Source organism: Drosophila ananassae, chromosome 2L (genome assembly GCF_017639315.1).
Source record: "Drosophila ananassae strain 14024-0371.13 chromosome 2L, ASM1763931v2, whole genome shotgun sequence".
Classification (NCBI taxonomy): domain Eukaryota; kingdom Metazoa; phylum Arthropoda; class Insecta; order Diptera; family Drosophilidae; genus Drosophila; species Drosophila ananassae.
This window is the reverse complement of record NC_057927.1, coordinates 24,938,947-24,961,941: the sequence shown is the minus strand read 5'-3', so window position 1 is coordinate 24,961,941 and position 22,995 is coordinate 24,938,947. Positions and strand designations below refer to the sequence as shown.

The window sequence follows — 22,995 nt, the reverse complement described above, 5'->3', positions numbered from 1 at the left end:
ATTTTTATTTTTTTTTGGGTAGCCTTTAAGCGCAGTTTGAGCCCAGAACCTGGCCAGAGCGCAACAAAATACAATAACAACATATTAAGACCCCAAAAACGAAGCGGACTCGATCGCGATCGCATTCGGCTTTTGTCGCCTGCCTTCGTTTTGAGTTCAGTGAGTGTGAGTGTATCTGTGTGTGCCTTTGAGCGCAGGTTTATCAAAATTCGATTTTCATTTTGAGTTTTAATACACTTTCTGCCGCACTGCCGTGTGGAAGTATCAGTCCTGGCTGGTAAAAAAAAAAAAATAAAAAATAAATAAAATAATATACAAAAGTGCAAAAAATAAAATATATCAAGAACGTGCAACGAATGGAATAACGAATTGCAGGCGCAAGTGGAGCAAAAGAAATTATTATTATTATTATTTGAAAAAGCTGTGTCTGTGTGTCTGGCTTTTTCGATCTCGATGCCTGTTTATAACAAAATCACGTAATTTAATCCGTGCAAACAGTTACGGAGTCACCCTCTCCGCCCCGCCCGTGGCACAATTGCACTTTTTTTCGCGTCGTGTTTGCCCGTTTTGGTGTTTGTTTACGCGTCGTTTACCGTTACCCAGCCACTTGGCCTGCACGTGCTGATCAAAAACCAAAAAACAAAAAAATAAAGGCCAAAATCGAACAGTGAACGGCTAAAGGGGGCGGTCATCCGACGGATCGACAGTGGGCGTGCCCGACTCCACATATGCATATGTATGCAAATGCGAAATTAATAAGCCGAAATCATTGCGAGTTGAGGGAAAATACATTATCAGTGCGGAAACAGGGCGGCTGAGTCATTTCCAGGTCGGTGAAATTGCCAGCCCAGAAGGGAGGAATCAAGAAAAACCCCTATCCCTGGCATTGCACAATTTGTAAATAGTTGATCCACTGGAGGGAGATCATCAGCTCAAGTCATTGCACAAATAAAGTCAGTATCTCATGACGAGATAAAAGCTACAATCTAACACCAGAACAATAAGAACAAGTATAAAGTTTATATTAAATATTTAAATAATAAAATTATTGCATCCCTAGCCCAAACAAGTTGCCAAAAATTAAGTATAACTAAGCTCAGACATTAATCGAAAATAAAAGTACGTGCAACAATTGCAACACGACGATAAATCAAGCCAAAAATAAATCCGAAAATACATAATAACAATAACAAGCAAGTCAAAATAAAACAGAGGGAGAGAAGAGGCACGAAGGAGAGCAGGAAATTGCAACATCTTGTGATAAACGCTGACAACAAGTTGCTCGTTGATGATTGCAATAAAGGCCAACGAAATGCAGCACAACAACGGCGGCTGGAACCCCACCTTGCAGCAGCAGCAACAACAAGTGATCGATGTGTTGCTCGATAATCCTAGCATTTGGATCAATAATAACAACAGTGGCAACAACACAAGCAACAACGCAACATCCATGCAGTTGCAAGTGCAACAGAAACTGCAACAGCAACAGCAACAGCAGCAGCAACGAGGTGCTCCCTGGATAATCGAAAACAATAAGCCGCGCCACATTAACAACAATAACATTATGAATGTCAATTACAATCAGCACTTGGCGCCCCAGCAGCAGCAACAGGAGCCACAGCCCCAACTCCAGTTCATGCAACCCACTTACAACTTCTACACGCAACAGCAGCAACAGCAGCCGTCTGTCCCAGCCACAACATCCAACAGTTGTTTATACTCGTGCAACGTCCAGCAGCAACCAAATCAATATTTCGCCAACAATCCAACAACAACGACTGCAACAACACAGCATCAGGCGCATCAGGGGCAACTGCAGCAACTGCAACATCGTGTGCCACAGGACTACTTGGGCAGCCACAACGGAATTGACCAGCAGCAGCCACGACATGTAAGTTTAGTCGACCAAACGCATATATTGTCTGCCCATATACGTACATATATAGAAAATATGTAGGCATTACGAATCGCCATCTCCCTCATCTGCGGTTGAGCTCTTTCTGATTTGTCGTCGCCTTTCATTTTGCGGTTTTGTGGGCGGTGCTTCGCCCCAAAGTGAAGTTTTTTTTGTTCAGCTTTTGTTGTTTTCATCTTTTTAATTGTGACTTAGTGGCTAGTGGGTTGCAGCGAGTCGCAGCTGGAAAAGCTACAAAAAAAAATGGTGTCTACGGGGCGTATACTCGATATTGGCGCTCATCACGTATACGACATGTTGTCCAACGGAAAGCGAAGTGAAGCGCTCCGTTTTTGAACATTTTTTTAGTTTTTTATTTTTGTTTCTTATTTAATCTGAGGTAAATATTTACTGCCCTCTGGCTGTGGCGTGGGAATGCCACTCCCCAAAATACACAAAAAAAAGGGGAATAAGTAAATAAAACAAACAATAAAAAATACATTTCAAGTAATTTAATTTGTTTCAACTGGCAAACAAAAAAAACTGGATACTGTGTGTGTTCAGATATAAATTTCGCATATATAGAGGAATTTAAATAAATTTAAATTAAATCATCAGACAGTTACAGATTTATGCAGAAGGGATTAACCCCTGAGAGTTACTTTGCGGGAAAGCTGATACTGTTTTTAAGCGAAACATTCGAGTTTGGGTTTAATTTTAGAATCGAGGCATTAGTAATACTTTTCGGCGGGGTTATTTTTGAAACATTATTTGCAAAAAGTATATATATTAATTACTAATAACAGGGTAAAGCGGTGTTTCAGTTATTATAGGTTTTTTTTGGAACCTGTTGCCAAGAACGTAAAAGTATTCGCCTACTTCTTTGAAAGAGCTGTTAATTTTTTAATAGCCTTGATAAAAAGCTAAATAGTTATTAATGGCAAGCCCTTAAAGCTCCAACTTTTGGATACCAACCCCTTAAGAGCATTTATTTTTAATCTGGACGATTGTCGGCGACTAGCTAGCCTCCGCCCGATAACGTCATGGGGTAAAAATACCCAGGTGATGCATGGCCATCCGTGTGCCTGGCCGTGTCGCGACAGAAAGTCTACTTTGCCTAGTGCCTTTTCCTGAGCATTATCAATAGCCCCCAGACGAACAACTAGCGACCCCAATGACGACGACATCGACAACGTCAATGACAACCCCAACGACAGCAAGCACACGCCGTATGCGGAGCACCTCGTCCAGATAAGACCATACTGCAAAGTCACGAACTGAAAAAACCACACCGGGCCAGGAAGTGTAAAAGCCGTAAACAGTCACAGGTCCAAAGCACTAAACAACCAATGAAGAAAAAGTGAAATCCGCAAACGGAAATGCCACGGGCCGAGCGAGCACTCCAGATCTTATTCGGGGACCTCACAACTTGTGGCTTTATCGCGACGGAACATGGTCTATGTTTTAAAAGCTGAATGCGGAAGTGCTGATATTATAATGGCTGTTTTTTAATTTTGACCTAAAAAAGGCTAGTAAAGGCTAGTGCTGTAGAGTCCTGGAGCTTTAAAAAATTGAGGATCTTTTGGAAAATGAGTTTATTTTTCATCTTAGTTGGGTGTCCGTGAACTTGTAGTAGTCGCAGTGTGGAGGCAGTTTGGGGCCTGCTCTGTTTTGCTGTTATTACTTATTACAAAAACAATTAAGAGCTCGAAATTAACAACTTTAATTGGCAGTCGTTTAACTTTTATTGTTGCTCTGCTGTTGTTATTATTCCGTATGCTTAATTTTTTAATGAGCGACGCTCGATTTCCGCTCGGTTTCCCTGCCTTGCCTTGGCTTGGCTTGGCTTCTTAGTGAAAAAAAACGGTTCTACAACAAACTCATTAAGTTTTGTTAATCATTTACTGCGTTGCAAAGTGCTGCAACTAGTTGGCAAATAGCAACTAGCCACGCCCCCTCCAATTCGCCCCATTAGCGGACAAAAGTAATCAGCTGTTTTGGAGTGAAGGGGTGTCCCTGCTCGAAAGTAAACTTTAAATTCGATTGCTTTGTTTCTCTATCAAGGGCTGAAAGATTGTGGAGCTTGGACTCTTTGTCCCCGAAACCGAACATTGGCTCCCTCAGGTGCACCTCCAATAATGGAAAAAAATAACAATCGAAACAGACGTTTTCCGTTTGAAATAGCTCGGGAACAAGTCTTTGCAGTAATTGCAGCGGAAATAGTTAGGGATATGAATAATAATAATAATACTATATGGTACACATATAAGAAATGTTCTTCCTAGAGAGTCTCTCTAGATTCTTCTTAGCGCACCTTGAATTTCTCCAGACTTGGAACTTTCTTGGCTTATTCATTTAATACCCAGAAATATACACAAATTTCTGCGAATCGGATGACTTGTTGGGGAAACGGTGATGTTCTTTCATGACGTGATCGAAACTTTAATCAATGTAAACATTATTCAGCCGATCGTATCGCCGAGTAAATAATTGAGTATACAAGTTAAGCGGACTTAAATAAATCGTATGCCAGTAAACACTCGAAGTGAAATATACATATAATTATACTGTAATTGAATCTGGGAGGGATATATTGTAAATAAAAGCACTTTAATGTGAAGTTAAGCTGGCAAGACATGAGGGTCTTGTCCTATTTTTTAATTTTCTAAGAGTCTCTTGACCAATTTGATATTAAATTCTTAGTAACTTGCAATTGTGATTGGAAGAAATTATGCGTGTGGAATATTCATGGAACTTGATAACCGATTGCCTTCTAGGAGCCTCTCCCACATGAATGAAGTTTCCGTTTCCGCAGCAAGTGCTAATTCCCGTGAATTCTTGGACCATAATATTATATATGAGTTGAGATGGTAACCTAATCAGTGTGGCACCCGTGCAGTCGCCTGGCAAATTGCTTCAAAAAAATATAGTCACCAACAATAGCCACAACACCGGAGGCATTCAACCCTCCACTCAGCCTTGATTCCGGTCGGTCGTCGTTCCCGGCAATTGGGAAGTGCCAAGGCGTCGCCAGGCACTCAGACACCAGGCTCTTATCGAACTCGTGCTGAGCCTGGGCCCAAAGGAGCGTCGTCGGCCTAATGGCAGCAAAACATTTCGGCTACCTGGACCTACCTAATGGCCCTCGCATCTGAATCGGAATCTGAGTCTGAGTCTGAATGGAAATGGAAATGGAAATGGAAATGGGCATGGGAGTGGGCATGGAATTAATGTGTATGGGGTGCATTACTTGGCGGTCAAACTGTGGCTAATAGACGCATTTAGCACGCGTCCAAATGCATCTCATAGATACTCGCATTCATTAACCGGCCTCGGTTGCACAGAGAGAAACAGGTAGTTGCCAAAAACTAGTTTTCAATATAGGATTCTTAGGGAATACCTTACCACTAAATAATATACTTATAACTAATATTTAAAAAATAAAATAATTAATTTTAAGGGATATAAATTTTGTTTTTATGATAGTATTATATTATTTAATTTTAATCTTGTATTCTTATTTAAATTTTTAATATATTAATAACTCTTTACAATAAACCATATCCTCCTAAATAACTCATCTTGGCACTTAAAAAAATTTAATAATTAAACAAATATGTCCATAATTTTGACCCAATTATTGAAGAACTAAATCGGACCATGTTGTGATTTTTTCCACGTGTGGCACTTGCGTTAACCGCCAATTGGCGATGGAATCAGATGGAACGAACCTGTCTGAATATCTGAATGCCTGAATGCGGGAGGCCCACACCAGTTTCTATAGATGCCTATAGACTGTCTTTGTATTTGTATCTGTATCCGTGTCCGTGTGTAAAAACCCCGATGAGTCATCAGGCAAATGCCGATGCGTGCTGCGCCACATTGGCATACATAAATCCAACATGTGCCCGGGCAACTGGTCTGCCTTTTTGAGTGGGAGCCCACCTCAGGAAAAGAGCGTAACCGAGAGAGAGAGGCAGCGCGGCACCGAAATCAAAACAAAAACGTATCTTTGAAGTAGAAAATGTCAACAAACGAGTTGCCCGCCAAATTACTGATTTGAGTGGAACTCGACTCCGGTTGAGTGGAAGTGGCGGCCAGTGAGAGCGGTGGTGAGCATGAGCCGGCCTTTGAGCCTTTCTCGTTTTGGGCCAACAAAAATCGCATGCGACAAATCTTTCAGATTCGAATTGTATCTGTATCTGTGAGATGGCTCTCTTTCACTTTGTTGCTCTCTATCTCCTTTTGCTTCATCATTCTGACAGTTATTGTGTGCTGTGCCATTCCACCGCCTTTCGTCAGGGCCGCGGGAATCAAGTGGAGCATAAAAATATCGTTCAGTTGGGGATTTCCATGCGGTTGGGACATTTTATGGATTTCTCTTTGGCGGTCAAGATACAATTTGATTTCAAGGTGTGAAATTTTTTGGAAAAATAACGGAAATGCGAAGTAAATTTTGGATATTTTGTGTTAATTATTGAATGCGGTTACTTATTGTTGAAATGTGGTTAAAATTTTTATTTTTAGTTTCTATATTTAATAAGTTGAAATAATTAACTATATTTTATATACAAAAATAAAAAAAATTTTGGAGAAATATTATTACAATCTATAGTCAATCCTAGCTCGTAAACTGGTTCCGATGGCCTGCTGCAGCCCTGGCATCTACGCAGCTTGAATTTCCAGGCAAGTGCGCCTGTGTGCGAGTATCTGTGTGGGCCCGCCGCGTATCTGTGTGCGTGAGGCAATGGCCAAGACGTCACCCGATGGTGGATAGCCAGTTGCCAGTTGCTCAGTTTCAGTTATTCAGTTATTTTTCGCTTTTTGTTAAGGCAACGCGACTGCAGGAACGGCAGCGGAAAGCCACGCGGCCGTCTCTCTCTCTCTCTCTTTCTCATTCTCTCTCGTGTTAATCAGTCCAACCTCCCACCCAACCACCCAACACCCCTCTAGCGTGCTCTCCCGCTCGCACACAACCAGAGAGCTGCCTTTGGAGGAAGTGAGACCGAAAACCAACAACAGGCGACAAACCTTATTATTATTATAATTCCCTTCCATTGTTGTTGTTGTTACGTTTTAATTTTTTTAACACTTTCACAAGTGCACACCAATAACATTCCCCAACAAAAAAACAAAAAAAAAAAACATTGAAAAATAAAGATACAGTTACAAATTGTCAGAATAATTGTGACTTCGCGTTATCTTGTTGAGAATCGAGTTAGTGTGAGTGTGTGTGTGGAACGTCAAGAGCGGCGCCTCAAAAGCCACCAGAAAAGATTTTTTAGGAAAACAAACCGAAAACCAAAAAATCTCCCCTCAACAAAAAAAAGTAAAAAATATTACGAAATATTCCAACAAAGTCGGACGAAGTTCAAAAAGCGAAACGGTGACGGGCGATAAACGTCAGCGGTACACGAACGGTGAGCGGTGGTGGTACCTGTGGTGCGCGGTGTCGAGTGGTGCGGGGCGTGGTCCCCCTGCCTTTAATCTAGAGCAGTGGTGGGCAAAACGCACACATTTATAACATTTGATTGTGTGCGTAAGCAGCGAAAAACAAAGAGAGCAACCCATTCACTGAGCGAAAAACTTTGTGTACTAATTCGTTCATCGGTAATTTTGTAAATATTGCACAAAATAAGGTACTTTTTGTATTTTTCAGACTTGTATAATGAATTTACACAATTATAATAATAAAATATGAAAATATAATACAAAAATAAAAGAAAAAATACGAACTATAATAAAATTAATAAAGATAATAAAAAAAAATAATAATAGGAATATAAAAGAAAATATAAAACGAATAATAAAAAATTAAAATAAAAAAAAAAAAAATAATAAAAATTATTTTATTATTTCATCAATATTAATTTTACCAGAAAACTCTTTTATACGCAAAAGGTTCCCAAATTTCAAGAAACATTTTTCTCAGTGATTTTTTTGTCGCAATGGTCGTGCTCCAGTGAGGTCCGATCATCGAATAAATTCATTTTCATTGGTAGAACAGAATATTTTTGGCGCTCAAATGAAATGAAATGAGAGAAAAATGCCAACTTTGGCCCTCTCACGAAAGCTAATGAGAGTGCTTCGGAGAGGAGCGAGCTCGCTCATACTGTGCGTGTGCCGGCAGCGCTGCAGCAGAATTTTTGGCCCTATGCTCGCGAGTTATGGGAAATGAGAGTTTGCCCACCACTGATCTAGAGAATTCTCCATCGAGCTGTTACCAATTTCAGCGTTAAAAAGACAGCTGCTAAAACGCAAAACTGCAGGCCAACAAACAAAAAGCAAAAAAAACTAAAAGAAAAGAGAGTGCCACGAGGAGAGGGCCCAGCAGCCACCCGCACATGTAAATTTTTGTTTGTATTCGCAATTAAGAGGCGAAAACAATAACAAAAACAAAAACAAAAACGACAATGAAAGTTAAAGTCGAACGCACAACAAAAAAAGCCGCCATAACAAAGGCAACCGCACCGGAAGATTCCAAGATCCCCAAACCCGGTGACCCCGAGGAGGTGGAGATGGAGGAGGAGGAGGAGGAGGAGGAGGAGCTGAAAGACTCTGGCGAGGAGGAGCTGGACGAGCTGAAGGAAGCCCAGCAGTTGGCGGAACAGTTGTCGGGACAAATGGACTTTCTGACAACCGATCTAACCGCAACAACAAAGCTAGCAACACCAGCAGCAACACCAACAACGGCCGCCGTTCGCAATCTTATCGTAAGTGAGATACTCTATTTGCACAAAGACCCAGGAAGTGGGGTATTTGGGGGTATAGCTGGGAGAGGTTAGGACTAGAACGATCTCAGAAACTTAATTCAAGCTTAGAGTTATAGACCATATAGAGCTATAGATCAATGGATCTTAAAGATTGTATCTAAAGGGTCCTCTTCTAGGGGTTCTCTCTCTATAAAGATTGCTTTTTATTATCTTGAGCTACGTGATCGATTTAAGTGTCTTAAATTAGAAATACTATCTTATAGCTCTTACGTCTGAATACTGCCATTTTGGGCAAACTAAATAGTGGAAATTTTTCTGGAAAAGATACAATAAGAACCCTGAATGTATCTCAAAGATACATGGGTAATGGGTATTGAATACTTCGATTCCTGGCAGTGCCTATGGGTTTATGATGGGATTATAAGCCAAGTGGAGCCATAGCGGGGGACTGGCACTGCATAGAACGCAATAGTCGGACTACCCCCTACTCCCTGGTGGATCCAAGTCGGATCTGGCCAACATTTCTCACTTGAAGCTAAAATCAGACTTTGCCTCACCCGCAGAAAAAAAAAGCAAACGGCACACAGAGCTCTGGAAACTTGTTTAAAAAATATATTGAACTTTTGTTGTTGTTTATGTATATTCGTCTGCTTCTTTTTTTTTATTATGATTATTCGCCGAATTGTGTTGTGCGCATTTTGTTGTAGCTTTCCATTGTTATTGTTATTGTTGTGCGGTTGTCTCGTTTTGGGTTTTTATTTCGTATTTACTTTGTCGACATCTTTGGAATTTCAATTTACACTTTGTTGTTGTTTCGCGCTGTCACTCTCTCCCGCTCCCGCCCGACAGCGCTCTCTCACCAACACACACACACACACGCATACTCTCTCTGCGTGAGAGTTGCGCTCACACAGATACAAAATACGTGAACCTGCTCACGTTCACCAATGGCCGACATTTATCGCATGCGACTTTTGCACCCTCTCTCCACTCTCGCTCTCTCTCGGCGGAAGAGAGAATGAGTGGGTTTTTGTGCATTCCCCGATTGCACTCAAATTCGTAGCAGCCGCCAAGGTTGCCCTCCCCTCTCTTGCATTTGTTTCTATTGCCCAATTCTTTATTTCAGCCATTTGGGCCAGATTGTGTATCTTTGTATCTTTGTATCTTTGTATCTATGCGGTATGCAGTATCTTTTTGGCGTAGGTGCGGTTTTTGGGTTTTCGGGTGCCTAGCCTAAAATTATTGTTTCTCTTTGCTCACTTCTCGTTCTGCAACACGTGCGTCGCCCGATGCCAGCACTAATTTCACATTGCGGCAATATGGCCAATAAGCTGGCTGCTGCTCTGAGGTCAAGGCTTCCGATTGGCCGCAGGGGGCAAGTATCTAATTGGGTTTCACTGCAGTTTCAGTCTACAATCAATTTTAAGAATAAATTGTATTTATTAAAGAATTTTGTTTGAGAAAAATCAGTCCTAGGAGGCCTGACATTCGAAATTATGCTGCTGTTTCACCATAAAATTAAATCCAATGCCAAGGTCAAATGGCACTGAGATGCTCTCTGAGACCCACCCCCTGTAGCTGACATCCCCGATTTTGCGTTGGTATTCCACTTAGAATGTCAAGCAACTCACGCGTCGCCTGGCAAGTGGGGGAAAAATTTCAGATGGGGTGGCAAATATAGCAGGGAGCAGGGAGCTGGGAGGGATGTTGGCTATATACGGTGCTGTGCACTTGAACAACTCTGATTGCCTTTTTCGCATTGTGCTGCATAAAACATGCAGCGTGCTACATAAATATTCCATGCATTAAAAGCAAACGCATTAAAAGTCACGAGCAAATCGGCTAACGAGCAATCGAGCGGCGAACTCTCCTCGGAGATAACCTTTTTACAGATTTTTAAGTGTATTTCTACACTCGTGGTTGAATTAATAGTGACTATAACTACTCAAGGTGTTTAATGGGACAATTATTATTCTCCTTTTAATTAATTGTCATTAAGCATCAAGTTATAATATTTTTAAAGAATTTTTTAGTTTCAAGTCTCTTGTTGCTGACCTCGTCTGTAGAGTCGGGCACACGTTTGTATATTTATTTTTTTAGCTCTTTATAATCATGATCAGATATCCGCCAGAAATTGCCAATTTAATGTGCGCATCAACTAAAAATAAATAAATATAAAAACCGCCAATGCTCTTGGCCGTTCCAACAAACAAATAAATAAATAAAAAAATGCATACAACAAACGATTAATTATTATTGTCTTTGTTCTTCTGTGTTGTTGTAATTTGGACTCTGTTCTTCTCCTATATTTTATTCACAGCTATGAACTCTTTTTATGGACCGGGCCTTAAGCACTGGATTGTGCAAAAAATAAAAAAAAAAACTTTAACGACTTTGGCAGTTTGCAGTTCGCCTGTCCCCCGCACGTTTATTTTATCATTTTATTATTTTATAATACCTTTCGATTGTTCCAGGAAATTTTTCATGGGATTTTGTAAATTCGATTCCGAATGCGGTGCTGCTCGACTTATGGGCGAAGGCCGAGCGATAGATACACGTACTGACAGATAGCAGCGCAGAGATAACACTTTACTTTACTTTACAGTTGTAACTGCCTTTGACGCACTTGTTTCTATGTCCATAACAGTCTCTTCTTTGTTCGCGGATATATCGTGTCTTCCAGGAATACATATTTGTACTACTTTTCAATTGAAACTGATAAATGGTATAAATACGTGCAAATATATGATTTTACCAAGAAATTGCTTTATTTATTCCACTTAACTAATATTTATTTAATTGCCCTCCACTAATTGCCTATCCACTTTTGGCCAATCACTATTATTCCATTTTTTTGTGGTTTATTAACCCAAATTATGTGATTTTTTCCGGATGAATTTGCATTTTTGCCATGAGATTTTTATCTAAAGTTTATTTGTGGCATTAGCTTTATCTGGACTGGCTATGTTTGTTCTCTAATCAATTAGGGGAAATCACCGAAACAAAAAGACTCCCATACTAGCCTAGACTCCACAGTCATTGCTCTTAAATGTTCGTTTAGCTTGTGCATTTTGGCGCTTCGCTAATGAAATTATCTAATGACGTCAATGGCTTAAACTTAGCTTAAGCTAAGGCCACAGACGTGAAATAAAAAATGTTAGCTTAGACCGGTTTTCTCGGCTCTCGAAGTTTCATTTCAGTTGAGAGCCAAATTTGGTAACACGCTGCTGCTCGACTGCCGAGTGGTAGCGGTAGCATGACGTCACAAAGAGGGAGAAAGGCGATCGCTTTTCAGTTCCAATGCTAATTTCCCCCCCGTCCTCACAACAAAATTATGTCATCATGTATTTTCAACAAACTAGCCACAAAGTGTATATGGAAACAAAACGAAAGGAAAATGTCAAAAGTTGCGTGTTTTTCGCACTCGCTTTCGATTTTCTTGGAAACAGGGCACTTATTGGGGCGGTATACTGGGGAGGGGACAAGTGCTTATCAGGAGCGCTGTTTAAAGGGGGGATGGGTGGGTGGCGGTAAACCTAATTCAATGCCCAGATAGATAATGCACCGATAGGGGTTATCTTTTGTGTATAAACACACAGGCCACAGAGCTACAGTCATGCTTTTCATTTCGCAATTTAGATTGAAAGCCTAGACGATAAGCTACCTAGAAAGGTTAACAAGCTAATTTTAAAATTAATATTTATTTTATAAAAATTACTATAGTTTTAGGCCAGAAATTAAATCCCCCCATAGTATTCTATAGCTACAGCACTGTCCTTTCCATGGCAAACACTTTGTTTAGCTGGGTTTGTTGAACCCGTACCCCTCGGAACGAATGCCTCCTCGAAGCTAGTGCTAACTGCCAAGTTAGCCCTGTGTTCTTCCCCTAATTGAGTTATATATCGACAATACAACTAATTTCAGGCAGGAGGCCGTCGGAAATGGCACATGCCAGCAAATGGGATTGGGAAACGGGCTAGGCCTCTGGTGGGGCATTGGAATTGGAGCACATCTGGAGCTGGTTGGAGCGTGGCTAAAAATGCACTCGCCACTGAAAGATTTACACGCCCGGCGATCCTGGTCGGGATTACTTTCGTCTGTGACGCGTCATCCGATGAGGAATTCCAAGAAGAGGTGCAGCATCGAGCCAGAACATTCCACAACCAGAGGCAAGGTGGAGTGCAGGAGCATGAGCTGGGGCTGGAGCAGGGGCTGGGGCAGGGGCAGGCGCAGGCCAAGTGGCAAAAGAGGAGTGTGAAGTCCCGGCTCCATCTGCCACAATTCGCCATGGCGTTGAAAAGTGCGAAACGAGAAATGATAAAGCCAAAGAAAGGAAGAAAATTTATCAAGAACCGCAAACACCCAGCACTCCCAAGATTGTGTCAACTTTTGCAGTGGGGTGAGGGTATTTGGAATAGTATATTTACTAAACAGAGAAGATATTAAATATATAATATATTATACTAAGAATAATATTTGTATGTTAATCATAATTATTATTAAATCATTCCTGCGGTTTGGGGTTAGTTAGTAATGTTTAAGATTTAAATTTCCGTATTTACAAGAAAAAAAATATAACCTTTTAAGTTTTAAAGAGTATTCCCCTATCGGCATACACATCCTTCCCGTTTTTATCGAAGACTTTTATGCTTTGGGGGAATTTCGCAATGCTGCATTGGGGATTTCCAACGCCATCGCCTGACTCTGCCAGCCATCCGCTCTTGGCGCTGAGAGGAGTGCACTAGTTCTCAGAGGCACTCTCTCGGCCCAACCAACTCACTCACTCATATTCGTTCACCAACTCACTCACTCGGTGGCTCGTTCGAGTGAGATTGCTTTGAGTGTTGAGCGGCGCCAAACGAGTTTTTGTTGACGACGCTTTTGCGGCTGTAAGTGGGTGCCAAGTTTGGAGCCCTAGGCCATGGCACGTCCCCTCTCTCCCACACCAGTTCGGGCCAAAATGAAAAAAAACGCACGAATTCTGGTTAAAACGCGTATGAGTCATCCTGTTGTGTGTGAAATCGGTTGTAGCTGGCCCGTTCATTCATAATCGAGTTTGCTGAATGAACGAACAGCTATATAGCTACATACGAATCAAGATCTTTATAAACAAAACATATATAGTAGGTACAGCTGCGGTCGAGATAATAGTAGGTATATACGTAATTTCTCAGGTGTTTTGCCAACACAGATCCAGAATGAAATAATGGGGATTTCCGCCGCTAGCTTTAAAACTAAAATAATATTAAAGTTTATTTTGGAGAGGCATAATATTTGGACAACTGTTTATGAACCTCACTTGTGGGGGCAACACGGCGTATGAGTGATATTTACTATTTTTAGATTTGGAATAAAAAAAACTACTCTAGTTAAGATATTTATTATTATTTATGGGTTTGTAAAGGATTTAAAGGATAATAAAAGGGCTATTATGGTATTAGAGTTTATGGACAACACTGCGTATGAGTAATATTTATGTAAGCCTCTCTAAGATCTACATACTTTCTGCCTTATAGCTTATTTTCAAGCACAAGTACTTCCTTTTAATATAGAACCAAATATAAATATTCTTGCCAACCCCTTTTAATTTTTTAATACATATACTTGAGACATTTTATCACTTGACATTCTAGATAGACACACAAAAATATTTACTGGCAACACCTGAAATTTGTTTCCTTAACGATGAACTTTTGGCACCTCTACACTGGCCAAGATCAGGGTAATATCGTCTGGCTTGCCGCCGCCAGAATACGATATATTATTGGCCCTAGCCTTGACGGCGAACGGGGACGGGAAACTGGCATTCATGGACAGTTCCCGTGCCTTCTCCACTACCTGGTTGGCGGCGTCCTGCAGCTCCTTTTCGTCCCGCACGCCATGAAACTTTCTAAGCATCTCTAGGAGCATACTCTCTGGCAAATTGTCGAAGAGTCCGTCGGTGGCCAGGAGCACCAGGTCGCCCGGAGCCAGGGGATGTCGCGAGACGGCAGCCTTTTCCGGGCCATCGCAGTGGACAGAGTCCAGCTTGTGGCTGGGAGCCACAGTTAACTGGGGGAGAAATGTCAACTTTTCCGGACTGGTTAGTGCGCTAAGAGTGTCCTACCTGAAAGGGGGTGTTGAAGTCATGCGTCTGCTCCTCGGAACGGTGCATCACCCGCCCATTCCTCAGCACCATGAAGCCACTGTCGCCCAAGTTGGCCGTGTACAAGGTGAGGTCCCTTCGGTGCATGGCCACCACGCAAGCGGTGCTACTGCCCACCACTGGATCGTCGCGGTCCTTCAGCTCTTGGTAACTGGAGACGAGCAGGCTTCGTGGATTGCGGCCATCGAAGTCCTCCTGCTCGGAGCGACCGCAACAGCAGCCCATCAGCTCCTTGGCGAAGCGTCCCGCGTCCACACCCATATCCCGCCAGCCGCCCACGCCATCGGCCACGCCCAGCACCTCTGCCCGGGGCGTAGAGCTCACAAACCAGCTGTCCTCCCCGAATCTTCGGTTCGCCCTTTCCCGCGGAGAACAGGGCTTCTTCGATCTGCCCTGCACCACCGTGACCAGGTACGGTTCCTGGGCAGCTCGAGCGTACTGCTTAGTCTGACCGAAATATCCCAAGGGAGAAAGATTATCCGGGAATCCGGTAATCCGGTAGGGACGCCTGAAGTCCAACGGATGCCTGACTTGGCGTACAAAGCGGTTGATGAAGCCGGGCCAATTGGACATCATGGTTGGTTTCATTCTTCTAACATTTAAACACAAAACACTGGCAATTTTCAAAAAAGATTTGGTCAGGAAACTTTCGGAGTACAATCACTTTATTATTCTTTCCTTAAAAGAACTCGTCAGAATGATTCTAATTCAAAAGCATACGAAAAAGTGTTCGTTTTTGAAAAGTCTAGAAGACCCTTTTGTGATGTATCACCTGTTGGAATATCATTTTTCTGCAAAAGTCAAAGTAATAAACCTCATATATGTAAGCAATTAGTAATCTGCGCGATAATTGCAAACTTTGCCTTCTGTTTACATCATAAACAACATTTTTTTAATCTCGAGATATACTTTTGTTCCTACAAAGGCCCATAGGCATACGTAGCAAGGTATTTGTCATAGATTTGATTTCTTTGTTTTCCGTTTTTCAATCTTATCTTGATGTGGCCTACGACAGAGTGGACTGGGTCCGGGACATCGAATGGGACACCGAGTCGGAGTCGGAATCGGAATCGGACCCAGACCCAGACCCCCATCATCACCGGAAGTTTTGATCACGCTACGGCTACGGAACTGCAGGTCTTATCGGAGAAACCTTATATTGTGCGGACTCTTATCTGCCAAAGGAAAACAATACGGAAAGATAATTTTATTTTAAAACACTGATGCAAACCGGGTAGCTTATCAATATAGCTGGAGTATTCGACAGAATTGCTCGTTATTCATTTTGTTCGAGTATTATGACAAAATTAATGAGAAGAACCTTAGGCCAGTACTTCCTGTTACCCTTCCTACCAGATATTGCGTAAAATTCAAGTTGTTGGAAAACAGAGTCTTAAAAAGTCATTCCTTCTTCTAAAAAAAGAATACCATGAAGCGATATCTATTGGTTTTATTGGAACTGATAGGACCGACTACGTCAAAACTCTTATCGCTGGTGACGTCAAGCAAGATAGTTTTAAAGTTTTTAGTTCTAAACATGGATGACAGTATATTTTTAGATTTCAGGCCAAAGAGCTCTGTAGAATAGACTGTGGTTCCGGTATATTTTCTACAGATTTGGGTCACAGCTTCTGAAGCCTCTCCAGCCTCACCATGGCCCTTGATTACTCTGATTGATCTCGCTCTTATTGGCCGGAATCCTAATTGACTGTGCACTTTGTTTTCTCGTTGCAGGTAAGTAGAGCAGAGCCACTGCCACAAATGTCCAGTGTCACATGACCCACTTTTGGCTGCACTTTCCGGTACCCCTAGTGCCCCCCCTCCCACAGACCAGCCACCTGCCACCCCAAAATGGGGTGGAGGCTCTCATGTAAGTGGCGGCGCAAGGTCAGCGTGGCCTTTTTTTTTATAGTTTTTTGTTGTTTAGTTTTGTTATTGTAGTGGTAGCTGTTTTCGATGCGCATACAATTACATGGCATCGACATCGCCAATCGCCAATCGCCAATCGGCAGCCGGCAACGGAGCCCCATCAATATTTATTGAAAAGCTGGCATATCATAGATAAATGGTTAGAAATAACAATAAACAGGCGGGGCGGTGTGGTGCGGACACCTGCCAGGGCTGGGGCTGTGGCTGGGGCTGGGCACGGCCGAAAGCCACCTGAGCCTCCAGCGGCGACATCCGATCGCCGGGCGACCCATTTAGGAAAAGTATTTACCAAAATGCCTGATAAGAGCCTAGCCACCTACCACAAAGGCGAGCCATTCATGGGCTGCATTCTCAGTGGGGTTTACCTGGCTCTTTAAATTTAGTTGCTTATGTCATAACTAAATTGTCTGGCGACGGCTGCCCCCCGATAAGATAAACGGCAATCGGTCCAAATATCAAGTAAACAGAAAAAAAGCGTAGTCAAAGAAAAGCTAAACTGGCGGGGCACGTGAGACTCGCCGCCGAATAGAAAACAAAATTGTATCGAATGAATAGAGAGCAGATAGCGAGAGCCAGCGGGTTAAACCCACAATATATTTGTTTTTTTTTATTTTTAAGGCCTAAATGAAAATGGCTCATGCCAGCTCCTCTCGGTGTAGTTGTTTCTGGGGGGGCTTGCTCAGGAAATGCCAGAGCCCCCCCAGTTTCGGACTCACTCAACGTAGCACTCTGCGCCGATTTCTCTCCGATTTCATGCGCAGTGGCTCAATGCGATAAAAGCGAAAAATAAAAAAAACGCTCAATCGCACTCGTCTGGGGCTGGGTTGTATAAAAGGCAAGCCATCGACGATGACGCATTTACTCAAAACAAGTCCGCCGTGCCAAACGCTTCGGCCACAGAGCGAGTTCCCCAACATTCGCCAAAAGCCAAGAGCCAAGAGTTGGTGAAAATTACGCGAAAAGTCAGCAGAAATATTGTGTGTGTGAAAAGTGTCAGTATGTGCGGTGCCTGAAGTCCAAACAAAAACATCAGAGAATAAGCTAAAAATTCTAGGAAATATTGAAAACAGACAGTACAAATAATTCGCACGATCGCGCGCCACATACAGATACAGATACAGATACATTTGTGAGATACTTTTTAGCCGTATACCGTGTGTGTGTTAGTGAGCTGAAATACAAAGGCGGCAGGCGCTGAAAAGCAATTCAGGCAAATTTTAAAGGCGAATTTCGCCAGAAATCGCTTTGAGTCATTGCGCCTCTTCGAATATAGACACTGTGTCGCAATCGAGCACAACAAAAACTAATATTAAACTTATTCTAATCTATTTAAAAAAAAAAAAAACAATCAAAACGGAAGCAATACAATTATTTGATAACATGACGCTGGACAATTACAACATCTTCAACGACGAGTACCTGTTCGGTATGCCGCTATCGCCGCTACCAAAAGTGGTAAGAATCTACTGCTATTTAAAAGCCAGCGATCTGGCCCCGCCCATTGGCATAATTAGATCCAAGTCTTATCAGTGGAGGAGTGTTTGCTCTGAAATTTCTAGAATTCCATACTGCCTACATATGTATGTTACTGCCCCTGGTATTAGATGGTGCCTGGCTCGTAGCTTTTGCTTATCGCTGCCAATTGAATTCTTGGAAATTGGAGATCCCCCTTTTAGTTTTCTACGCCTGTCAATGTACATACTATATGTACAATTTATTTCGCGTTGAGGCCATTTTATTTTTGATGGGGTTGTGTTTGTTCAGCGCCGATAAGCAACGGCGCCCGCCCATTTGCCGTCTATTTCTGATTCCCCGATCGACCGATTTACGGTCATTACCTAAACTGAATTATTCCATTTTATTCGCCTTTTTTTCCAGCAAACTGATAAGCAGAGTTTTGTTGGCTGTGGCAAGTGTTTTCGGGTCCGATTCATCACTGATTTCCAAAACACTATCTTTTTGAGCTCTAAACACGTTTATTTGATGGATCGTAAATGGTTACAACGACTTTAGGGTCCTGGTTGATATCTAACTACTACTTTGAAGGCCACTAGATAAGCTTTTTATGACAAAAATCAGTTTTTAGTAATTTAATTATTTTCTGTACTTGTTTCTTATTAAATTAAGCGTGTAGGATTTCATTATAGCAACTGCCAAAAAAAACACCCCCATTTGGGAATCACGTTGCAATTCCATGCCACCACTTACAGTTGCCACTTTTTTTGGCTTAACTTCTTAGCCATATTTTTTGCTGGTGAATTTTGCCCATTGCATTTCACAGTCCAGTGATCCGGTCTGGGTCTGGGCACTCGTCTGGCTCTGTTTCTGTTCCTCCACTGGAACCGAACCGAACCGAACCGGCGCCATTCGCCCGATATCGCACACGTGCGATTTTCGTGACAATTTATCAAGTTTTATGCGCAACTCTTGCACTGCGTTTTAGGTATTATTTTTTTTGTGCCGACATCGGCTTGGACTTTATTTCACTTTCCGCTGCATAGGAGAAGGGGTCGCTTAATTTCGGGCGTTTTTATATCGCTGGTTTGTGGGCCTGGGGGGGGGCATAGAAAGTGAACGAGGGTCCGCCGCCGCCTGACCCTTTGACTTGTGAACCTCAACTTGCGTGACACTTGATACTCAGGGACAGATGTGTGCGATGGGGATATATAGGTTTGTTTTTAATACTAGCTCGTTATATGGCCCGGGCCCGGGTCTGGGCGGTTCAAAGTGACATGCTGCATGTCAAACACTTGCCACACTGCGCGGCAACAGCAGCGGCTTAGCCGCTCTCTCAAATGGTTTCATTAAAACCAGCGCCCCCACATCCCAGTATATCCCAGACAAAGTCCAACTTTCTTTTAATTAACCGAACAACTGAATATGGTCTTGGTCTTGAAGTACTACTTTCCGTCGCTGTTTTTTGAGGGGGTTAACATTTTTTTTTTGTGGTGGCTGTACTTTCGTACATATACTTTTTTTGGGAGGCGGAAAGGAGTGTTGGTGGTAGGTACAATATGCCCCCGGTATGTGTGGGCGTTTTCGATTGGCCCTGAGCCACAAACTTTTCAAAATGAAAGAAATCACTTGAAACCGTTTATTTGGCGAATTTTGGGCCAAACAATAACTTTCCTTTGTCTTCCGCAGAGCTGCCCACAGACATTCCCTATCTACGCTTCAGAATTGGCCTAAAAAGTAACAATTTTTTTTTAACAATTTCTTTGTCTAGCGCCTCTGCCTAGAAGTGGCCTAAAAAATGATTTCCAAGAGTATATAACTCTTTGGATCCAGTGATCATGCCATGTCCGTGGAGCATGCAACAAAATTGAATTCAATTAAGATCAAATTATTATTAAATATGTCTACGTTGCAACCGAAATAGCTTTTCAACACATACTTATGATGGCGAGTTTGAAGATTGTGTTTGTATGTGGGCACTTAATTGCATTTCCAGCCAATTTAATTGAGTTTCATCTTAATGAATCAAATGCAATCGGAATTGGGAAAGATGGGGCTCTGCGCCAGAGAGCTGCCAGGAAAGTTTGGTGCAGATAATTTGACAGGAGAGGCGATTGAGCCGAGCATTTGCCCTGTAATTGAAGTCCTTTGCTAAGGAGTTTTCCCTGTCTTTTGTGATTTTTTGTTGGTTTTCTAGTCTTCTAGTCGACAGCCGACAGCCGCCAGCTGTAATTTGGCGTGTTGGCAAGAGTCCTGGCGCTTGATGGCTGCGGTCATGTCCTTCTCGGAATTGGCCAAGCCCCGCAAATGAAAAGTGAAAACAACTTTTACTACTGTCTCCGCCTGTCCGCATATCCTGGCCCCTCCTTTCCTCTCCTATCCTTGTATTGTCTGTCTAGTGTTGTGCATTGCATTCGCCATCCTTTCTTTTTTTTCTCCCCATTTTTTTGTCCTTTCTGGCGCCTGGGAGACGCGTCGTTTGTTTGCCATTTCCTCGAACTGCTAACTTTGCCATAAATTCGTTGGGTCGTCCTCCCCCGCCAGGGTCTTCGGGGCTGTTCTTTTTGTTGTCGCGACAAAATGCATTTAAATAAATTATTCCCAGACCAATGTCGCGTCATTTTATTAGCTGCACGTTAGCGTATTATTCCAGCGAGTGTTCGAGTGTTCCACTATTCGAGTGCTGACCACAGAAAGTGCTTAATTATGACTTAATGGCCAAAGTGCAGCCACGGGGCTTTATCAATCAAAAGTTTCGCCTTTGCCAAATGCAATTATTGCTATCGATTAGTGTGAAACGACTCTATATGAGTATATTTATTCCCTGACCCCATATTTATTCGAACCCCAACCCAACCCAACCCAGGCAAATAAATTTCCCCCAGAGTCCGAGCCGATCGAGGTAGAGTCATTAGGCGAGTGGGTTCAATGCACTGCTTAAAAGGCAGAACATAAATATTTTCACTCTTTCTTTTTTAAATATCTCATGCAAATTTGTCAGCCTTGTTCTTTTTTCTGTTCTTCTTTTTTTTTTTAATTTACACGCCCTCCGAACAAAAGTCTGATTAATTTGACACTGAACTTAAAGCCCGACACCAGGGAATCCTGTCCGACTTCGAATCCGACTCGAAAATTTATTTCGGCCTGCACCGCTGTCGCTTGGCATTCTCCCCTTTAAATTTTTTTTATATATGTATATATTTTGTGCAATTTTTGGCAAATTTTGAATTATGGCCGTTGCCAGCTGACAACAGAAAAAAAAGAGTTAAACTTTAATTCAATTTTGTATGTGTAGCGCGGTTGTCGTGGGCGTTCCAAAAATGGACAAACGTCAAGTGATTTTAATGACGGCGCTGCTTTCCACAAACAATCATATATATGTTTTTATATAGTTGTGTATATTTTGCATAAATGTTGGTTATATAAGGGGGTTTTGTTTTGCGTGCCTAAAAAGGCCGGCAAGCCAGGCAAGTCAGGCAAGCCAGCCATCCAGCCGGCCGGCCGTTGACTCTGGGGCCACTCCAAAAATTCTTTTGGCGCGGGGTCGGACGGACATGAAGACCGGGTGGCTCTCAGGTGGGGGGGGGATAGCAGAAGAGGTAATGGAAATTTCGTTTTTTATCAACAGCCAGCCCACAGCCGGCACTTAACACAGTCAACACCGGCCATTTCGCTCGGGCATTGCGGTCACGTTCTCCTGCCCGCCTGCCTAAAAAAAAAAAATACAAAAATAATAATAAAATTAAATAAAAACAGCAAGAGAAGAAAAAAAGAGTATCACTAAAAAAAATATGATTTCTGCTTCTCCTTTGCGTTAATTGTTTTATTCGCAGAATTTGCATTTAAAATGCAAATCATACCAAGAGCCATAGCATTCAAAGTTGTATTCCGAATATTATGCTTATCGTCAAGGGAAGTGCGGTAGCCCGCTGCAATTAAATGGGTTTATACATAAATTTATATATTAAATGAATGTATATATAGTATACTATATAGTCTGATAAAGACAACGATCTTGAACTTGTAAACTTTGTCGCTGCACTCTGACATTGCTGGCTGTCGGAGCAAACAATGCTGGAGCTGCATTTTATTCATGACTCTTTCAAGCCAATTGAAAAATCAAAATTGTATTTATTTTTGCTTTAATTTTTCTTCTTTAATTTATGCGCATTTCTAACTAAACAACAGCCGACCTTCGGCATGCAATTTTTTGTATTTTTTATTTAACAAGCTTGCCAACTAATTTATGCCATTGCAGCAGAAGCAACAAAGGCAACTGAAGCAACTAAAGCATTAAAACAAAAGCAAAATAGTTGTGCCATTAGCATTGAGCTTAAAATTTAGTTAGTTGGTGAGTTAGTTGGGTGGTAGGGGCAGATGAGAAGAAGGCCTATACTAACGTGGCTGTCAGTCTTAACAATTATTAGCCGCTTTTGATATAAACAATACAAATGGCTGTCGCCTGTTTTCGTTTTGTTGTTGCACCTTTGATGATGCCAAGTTTTTGTTTTATTTTCAGTTTTCATTGCGTCATTGTCAGGCTAAAATTGGCATAAAAATAGCCCAACACGTCAGCTGAAGCAGAAGGCAAAGTCTGGGCCTCTCGAGTGCTGTTTCTTAGCCACTCAACTGGTTGCATATTCCCGCGAGAAATGTTTATTTCGGCCAATGAAATAACGAACTAATTCGCCCCAAGGTCATCGGTGATTAGGGCGAGCGTTGGATTTCTCAGAATCGGTGCAAGTCATCGCGCACTTTAGTCACACTTGGTTAAAACCACTGATTAGTGCACAAATGAGCCATTTCTTTTGCGGACTTTCTATCAGTAGCTTGTGGCTACGATTCTATTCCGACTTTAA

At 42.1% G+C, this 22,995-nt stretch overlaps 3 protein-coding genes across 6 annotated transcripts in view; 2 read left to right on the top strand and 1 right to left on the bottom strand.

Annotated features, from left to right (window-relative positions):
* Positions 1 to 255: 255 nt before the first annotated feature.
* The window catches only part of LOC6506017 (transcription factor kayak), a 29,519-nt gene continuing 6,779 nt past the window's right edge, over positions 256 to 22,995 (top strand). Inside the window, exon 1 of one of the 2 annotated variants that reach the window (XM_014905395.3) lies at positions 256 to 1,891. In XM_014905395.3, the coding sequence (XP_014760881.1) occupies positions 1,289 to 1,891 (603 nt within the window). In that variant the 5' untranslated portion in view covers positions 256 to 1,288. Of the gene's footprint in view, positions 1,892 to 17,525; positions 18,137 to 22,995 lie in introns of those variants that run through there. The other variant, XM_001964747.4, reaches the window with a different exon arrangement.
* LOC6506016 (transcription factor kayak) lies at positions 4,149 to 18,010 on the top strand. Of its 3 annotated transcripts, none has more exons than XM_044717446.1 (2): positions 4,149 to 8,607; positions 10,928 to 12,525. In XM_044717446.1, the coding sequence occupies exons 1-2, from the start codon at positions 8,308 to 8,310 to the stop codon at positions 10,931 to 10,933; spliced, it is 306 nt and encodes a 101-aa protein (XP_044573381.1). In that variant the 5' UTR covers positions 4,149 to 8,307; the 3' UTR covers positions 10,934 to 12,525. The 3 variants fall into 3 exon arrangements, with proteins under 3 accessions (XP_044573381.1, XP_044573380.1, XP_032312370.1); XM_044717445.1 differs by lacking the exon at positions 10,928 to 12,525 and adding an exon at positions 12,532 to 14,255 and having other exon boundaries at positions 6,615 to 8,607; XM_032456479.2 differs by lacking the exon at positions 10,928 to 12,525 and adding an exon at positions 16,487 to 18,010 and having other exon boundaries at positions 6,635 to 8,607.
* LOC6505517 (protein phosphatase PTC7 homolog fig) lies at positions 14,173 to 15,437 on the bottom strand. Its single transcript, XM_001964746.4, has 2 exons — positions 14,714 to 15,437; positions 14,173 to 14,658 (listed from the first exon to the last, which is right to left on the bottom strand). The coding sequence occupies exons 1-2, from the start codon at positions 15,338 to 15,340 to the stop codon at positions 14,287 to 14,289; spliced, it is 999 nt and encodes a 332-aa protein (XP_001964782.1). The 5' UTR covers positions 15,341 to 15,437; the 3' UTR covers positions 14,173 to 14,286.

What these genes read in the sequence shown, in the direction of transcription:
- LOC6505517 (XM_001964746.4), bottom strand. Translation starts at nt 15,340, where the DNA reads ATGAAACCAACCATGATGTCCAATTGGCCCGGCTTCATCAACCGCTTT. An exon ending in ACTTCAACACCCCCTTTCAG is followed by an intron (nt 14,659 to 14,713) that starts GTAGGACACTCT and finishes TTTCTCCCCCAG; the next exon opens with TTAACTGTGGCTCCCAGCCA.
- LOC6506016 (XM_044717445.1), top strand. Translation starts at nt 8,308, where the DNA reads ATGAAAGTTAAAGTCGAACGCACAACAAAAAAAGCCGCCATAACAAAG. An exon ending in CCGCCGTTCGCAATCTTATC is followed by an intron (nt 8,608 to 12,531) that starts GTAAGTGAGATA and finishes AACTAATTTCAG; the next exon opens with GCAGGAGGCCGTCGGAAATG.